The sequence below is a fragment of the Lampris incognitus genome, chromosome 18 (genome assembly GCF_029633865.1).
Source record: "Lampris incognitus isolate fLamInc1 chromosome 18, fLamInc1.hap2, whole genome shotgun sequence".
Classification (NCBI taxonomy): Eukaryota; Metazoa; Chordata; class Actinopteri; order Lampriformes; family Lampridae; genus Lampris; species Lampris incognitus.
Window position 1 is genome coordinate 30503664 of NC_079228.1, and position 6176 is coordinate 30509839.

At 47.2% G+C, this 6176-nt stretch overlaps 1 protein-coding gene across 1 annotated transcript; it reads right to left on the minus strand.

The window, feature by feature from the left end:
• Positions 1 to 241: 241 nt before the first annotated feature.
• Positions 242 to 4967, minus strand: lrrc14b (leucine rich repeat containing 14B). Its single transcript, XM_056298959.1, has 3 exons — positions 4692 to 4967; positions 2851 to 3479; positions 242 to 917 (listed from the first exon to the last, which is right to left on the minus strand). The coding sequence occupies exons 1-3, from the start codon at positions 4965 to 4967 to the stop codon at positions 242 to 244; spliced, it is 1581 nt and encodes a 526-aa protein (XP_056154934.1).
• Between the last annotated feature and the right edge of the window lie 1209 nt (positions 4968 to 6176).

A 6176-nucleotide genomic window follows, 5' to 3' on the forward strand; every position in this document is an offset into this window, starting at 1 on the left:
GCGTATTAGCATTTGAGAACTAATTTGGGCTTGATATCATACTTTGCATTACCAAACACTTCAATCCGACGAAGTTCAGCTGGATTCTTAAACGTGGTATTTTTGCACATGTAAGCAGATAATGCAATACATATTGATAGTGTAACATTTCCTATGAGTATGGTTTCTATATTGTCCTGCACTAGGCTGGCACTATTTTTTCTCCGCCTGAGCTTCAGAATTTACATTTCCTCCGTGGCCATTACTTGTTCTCAAATTGAGATCTCCTCTCGTCCACGTCATTTATGGTTTCAATAAAATTCCCGATGACGGTGTTGAAGGATTTAAGCATCGACACCCCTAGCTCATTACTGGTTTCATGAATGTCTGGGTCGTAGGCCCCCATCAGCGGGGTACACACCTCCATACCGCCCCTCCCGGCCCCTGCAAGGATTACCATCACTTGATCTCTGACCTCTTGGAACAGCTCCAAGTCATACCGCAGCAAGTCGGAGTCATCGATTGGGTAGGTTACGTCGTTGGAGTAGCAGTCACGGGGTACCGGCATCTCCACATACCTCAACTTGGGAAAGCTCACAGACAGCATGGCAAAGAGCCGCCGCAGAGCCACGGAGCTCAGCGGGTTTCCCAGGAGCTTCAGCTCCTGCAGGGCCTGACAGGGAGCCAGAGCCTGAGCCAAGGCATCCATGTGCTCATCCTCAATGCCACACTCTTCCAGGGTCAGGCTGGACAGTATTGCTGAGGAGTGGTTCAGCAGCTTGAGGAAGGTGATGGGGAAAGAGCTGAAGACGTCGTGCCCGCTGATGTCCAGCAGCTCCAAGGCCTCGCTGTGGAGGCCGTTGGCCAGGTAGGCCATGTCCACACGGCTCAGTTTGCAATTGGCCACCTCCAGGCTCTGCAGCGGAGTGTTGAGTGGACTAAAGGAGGAAAACAGAGGGATACCAGAGTCATTCAGGATGGAAACTGAAGGTCAGATTCATTGGAACCGACTGTGGTCCCCTAAACCATCAGTTTGTTGCGGGTTTAATCACAGTTTTTTGGAGGCTGAGTTGCAAGTAAGACAGGGAGGACAAGAGAGGAGAAAACTTCCCATCAAAAAGATGCCCGTCAATAATGTTGTTTTGTGAAAGGACGTTATGAGTAGTTTAATTATATTTTCAATGATAAATCTTCACATTTCAGTTAATTATCTTTAACTGTAGCTCTATGGGAGAGAAACGTCAGAACGTTTTCAACTTTCCGCCACTGATTGCAAAACTTCTTGTTTGTTGGCCTGTTGTGTCTCCCATGCAAATCCAGTTTTCTGTCACCCCTATTCCCTCTGTGGCAGCCTTTATTCTGCTGAGAAAGGAACATTTTCAGCGACACAGTTTTCAATTAGTCTTCATTGAGAATAATCAGGCACCCGTTCCTTTTTCCAGCACAGCCACAGCTCTTCAAATTAGCATTAACAATTCAGTGATCTTCAGGTTTTCATGGTCACAGGGCTTAACACAAAGTCAGTTTACCACTTGTTTCTTGAACAGCAACATATCTCTCAATACCTGAGTCATTCTCATACAGTAATATAAATTTGGACAAACACGAGCAATTATTTTAAACTACTTTCTCACCCAAGTCTGGTAATATTCATAATTCATTTTCCCATACACTGAGCTCTAACTGTATGTTCTCATTGTTTCTATTAGTTAAAACAATTTTTTCCCCATTCAATTATCTTCATGAATCACATGACCAAAGGATTATGGATATTTATTTGTTGCTTGGGTCAGTGCTTCGGCTCTATTTTCATTTCAGCTGTTGTGTATGGCAGTTTGTTTCCTGACCCCCCCCCTCCCTGTCTGTCTGTTTCTCTCTCTCTTTCTCTCGCCCTCTTTCTCTCTCTCAGTCGCTCTCTGTCTCTCTCTGTCTGTCTGTCTGTCTCTCTCTCTCTCACTCAGCCTATCTATCTATCTCTCAATTGGTCTGCCTGTCTTTCTCTCTCACTTGCTCACTCACTCTCTGTCTGTCTGTCTGTCTGTATTTCTCTCCCTCTCTCACACTCACTCACTCTAACTCACTGTCTGTCTGTCTCTCACACTCACTCAGTCACTCACTCTGTCTTTGTCTCTCTCACATACTCTCTCTCTCTCTCTCTCTCTCTCTCTCTCTCTCTCTCTCTCTCTCTCTCTCTCTCTCTCTCTCTCTCTCTCTCTCTCTCTCTCTCTCTCTCTCTGTCCACATGCTGGCAGCATGGCAGTTGACAATAACAACATGCCTCACATTGTCAGAGGGCGTTAACGCTGGTATGGTGGGAAGGAATGATAGTGGAAGGTGATTACCACGATGGGAGGCCATACTAAAGCTCTCTGATGCTGTTATGTGAGCACTTGGTCAAAGTTGAAGCCGCCATGTGCTCTAGCTAGACATGTGTAGACGTGTCAAGCTGCTTTAGCTTTTGATCTCTTTTCTTAATATCAAAAATTCAGTTTTCAACTGTTACAATATTAATGTTGATATTAGAAATTAATTGAATTACAAATAGTTATGACTCAACTTTTTGAAATCACAAATCCTATTTCAACTTATTAAAATTGTTGACGTCAGGAATTCAGCTGTTATTACATTTTAACTAGTGAGAATAACACCTTTTCCTCCATTCATTTCAATGGGAGTTGGCACGAATTTAATTGCTGATATTAGAGATCCATTTGTGGACGTCAGAAATTTAATTTTAACTAGACAACATACCAATTGTTGATATTGGAGTTTCTGTTTCATTTGGGACATAAGTGTTGTGATCTCAAAAATTTAATTTCTGATGTCAACAGTATGCAAAAGGACAAACGACACGTGCGTCCAGTCACCCACCTCAGCAGTTTACGCAGGTGTCCGGTAAGGGTGGAGAAACCCATGTACAGCCCAGTCAGGTTCTTCATTCGGCTGAGCTGCTCTCCGATGGTTCCCAGCAGGCCGTCATCGTCCGGGCCAAGCATGCGGACATCAAACACCCCTGCAGGCAGAGTCAGGGACTGCAGTCTGGGGAACTCCACCCTGGACAGCAGCACCTCCACATGAGGGGCCTTCAGGGGAACATTGTGGACAATCTCGAGCTTCTCAATGGACTCCGGCTCTGCTAATCGGAGAACGTAGAGCAGCTGTTTCAGAGCCAGACTGTCTGCCCGGAAGCCAACAAAACGGAGCTTCAGCGGGCAGTGGTAGCGCAGGAGAAGCGCCTGGGCCACCATCTCATAGCTGCGGCCAGTAACGAAACCATTCATGTAGATGTCGACGGACGTGTCGAAGGTGGACGGGGACACATCGCTGGCTTGCATGGCCACCATGGTCTCGTAGCACATTTGGGTCAGCAGATGGGTTCTGGCCCATCGGCCGAGGGTCGATTGGCAAGGGCAGGTCTGGTGTTCAGTGTCCTTCAGGGCAGTTATGTCTACTGTGTGGAGGGTCTTGGCGTAGGTGGTGGGTGGAGACAGCACATGGTCCTTTAAAGAAATAGAGATATACTGTAAGGCAGGGGTGGGCAATCTTATCTAGAAAGAGCCGGTGTGGGTGAAGGTTTTTGTTCCAACCAAGCAAGTACACACCTGTGTCTCCTAATCAAGTTCCTCAGGAAAGACTCTACTGATTGATTAGTGAGGTCAGGGGTGTAACTGCTTGGTTGGAATAAAAACCTTCACCCACACTGGCCCTTTCTAGATAAGATTGCCCACCCCTGCTGTAAGGTAACGAGGGTTTTGCCTTCGAGGCCCCTAGACCATTGGTTCTCTCTCAAATTCATTACATTCAACTATTATTCCAGGACTAAAACCTACCTCATTGGAAGCTGAATAACTGATACAATGGGTGAAAACACGATTAGACAGAGGACCTGATTGAGAACCACTTGTCTAGGATCTGGAACACACCACCCACTCAAGCTTCATCAGTATCATCTTTTCAATCAAAACACAACATTTTTTAAATTGACTGTATTCTAATTGTTCCTATTACATTTCTTTCTTTCTTTTTACCCCCCCCCCCAGTTGTACTTGGCCAATTACCCCACTCTTCTGAGCCGCCCCGGTCGCTGCTCCACCCCCTCCATCGATCAGGGGAGGGCTGCAGACTACCACATGCCTCCTCCGATACATGTGGAGTCGCCAGCTGCTTCTTTTCACCTGACAGTGAGGAGTTTCGCCAGGGGGACGTAGCTCGTGGGAGGATCACGCTATTCTCCCCAGTTTCTCCTCCCCCCCGAACAGGCGCCCCGACTGACCGACCGACCAGAGGAGGCGCTAGTGCAGCGACCAGGACACATACCCACATCCGGCTTCCCACCCGCAGACACGGCCAGTTGTGTCTGTAGGGACGCCCGACCAAGCCGGAGGTAACACGGGGATTCAACTGGCGATCCCTGTGTTGGTAGGCAACGGAATAGACCGCTACGCTACCCGGACGCTCCTCATATACCGCATTTGAATGCTAAATTAAGTTCTTCTTCTTCTTCCTCTGAAGATGACAATGATAATGATGATAATTGTTATAGTTTTTTGTTATAATAGCGTGGAATCCACATTTGAGGTCTGCTGTATCGAATTTCCTCGCTCAAAAAAGAAAGTACATGTATGCACCAAAGCTTACACAACCTGTAGAAAACAAAAACCAGGAATTTCAGAGAGTCTTAGAGGAGCCACCAGTGAGTTGTGTGGGAATACCTTTAAGCCGGTCAGGATTGCCTTCAGACAAAGTCGGCAGGTGCGCGAGGTGAGATCCAACTGGCAGTCGGTGGTCCTTCCCAGAAGCCTTTGCAGTTTGAGTTCAGGTAGGGGCCACGCCTGGACCAAGGCATGTAGCAGGTGGGCCTCCTCTCGGAGGTAACAGGCTTTGAAGAGAAGCGGGTAGAGGTCAAAGGACACACAGCAGAGGTTTTCCACAGCGCTCGGGCCTGTCTGTACGAAGCCTTCAGCAGCAATGAACCGCAGGGACTTCATGGTTCCTGGTTATACAACGCTCTCTCCAGCCCACAAGCCCCTGGGGTTCTTGATTCTTGGTTGTGTGAGCTGATGTTAGTCAGCTCTCTGTGTCTCCGTTTTGACTCCGCTGACTGAACGTCTCTTTGTTGACTCACTTTGTTGCTGGTGGTCCTGCATTTATCTGGCACCGTGCTTGCTGTGGTGAGGCAGCCGTGTGGCATGGGGGTCCCGTGGTAGGTAAGAAGTCGGGGGTTATTTATAGAAACAGCTGTCTCATGTCCTTCGTATTATGGGCACGGTGTCTGTTTGCAACTTTCACTGTAGGCCTGCACATTGCAGCACTTTTTGCAGGGAACAGGCAAATCCCTCACCGCTCAGAGAAAGCTCATTGTGAGGCTTAAATGATCAATACAGCTGCTGAGACAGCCCCGGCACGGTGATGCATGAGGGTGTGAGATACACAACAAATCCATCTTTCATAAAGTAGCATTTAGTGTGTCACAGCCGATTTAAGAAAATGAACATAAGGAAGGCTGCTGGCCCCGATGCCATCTGAGTGAGGTCTTTATCAAACTCTTTCAGATGTGTGCCGATTGTTGCCAGTTACCTTCAATCTGGAAAACTTCCACTATAATCCCTATTCCAAAATCCCAAAAAAAATCCAGAGAACTAGATGAGTTCAGATCTGTTGTACTTACATCAAAACTTTGAGAAGATGAGGTTGTCTCCCTAGCTGATGGCAAACTAGACCCCTTGCAGTTTGCTTATCAAGCTGGCAAGTGTGTGGAGGATGCAAAACTCTTTACCCTCGACATAAGCGCCTGGAGAAACCCCAATTCTCATGTGAGACAATTTATTTGCTGACGTCTCTTTGGCTTTTAACAAGATGCAACCTCACATTTTGATTGAGCAGCTTGTTTCTTAGTTTAATTTACCTGACCAGCTTTTTAATGTTGCTTTTAAACTTTTTAACAGACAGAGCCCTGCAGGTTTTAGTTAACGGAGTTATGTCCAATGTCCTGGTCTCAAACATGGGCTCGCCCCAGGGCTGCGTTCTTTGCCCCCTGCTTTTTATTTTGTACACAGGCAGCTGCAGGTCTTCTAAAGAGGGTCGCTAAATTCTCTAACGATACCGCACTGTTGTCTCTTCTCCAGGGCTCGGGGTCAGGTCACGGTTGTGCCCTACCCGCCTTTGTTGACTGGTGCGATGTTAACTTCCTTGACCTT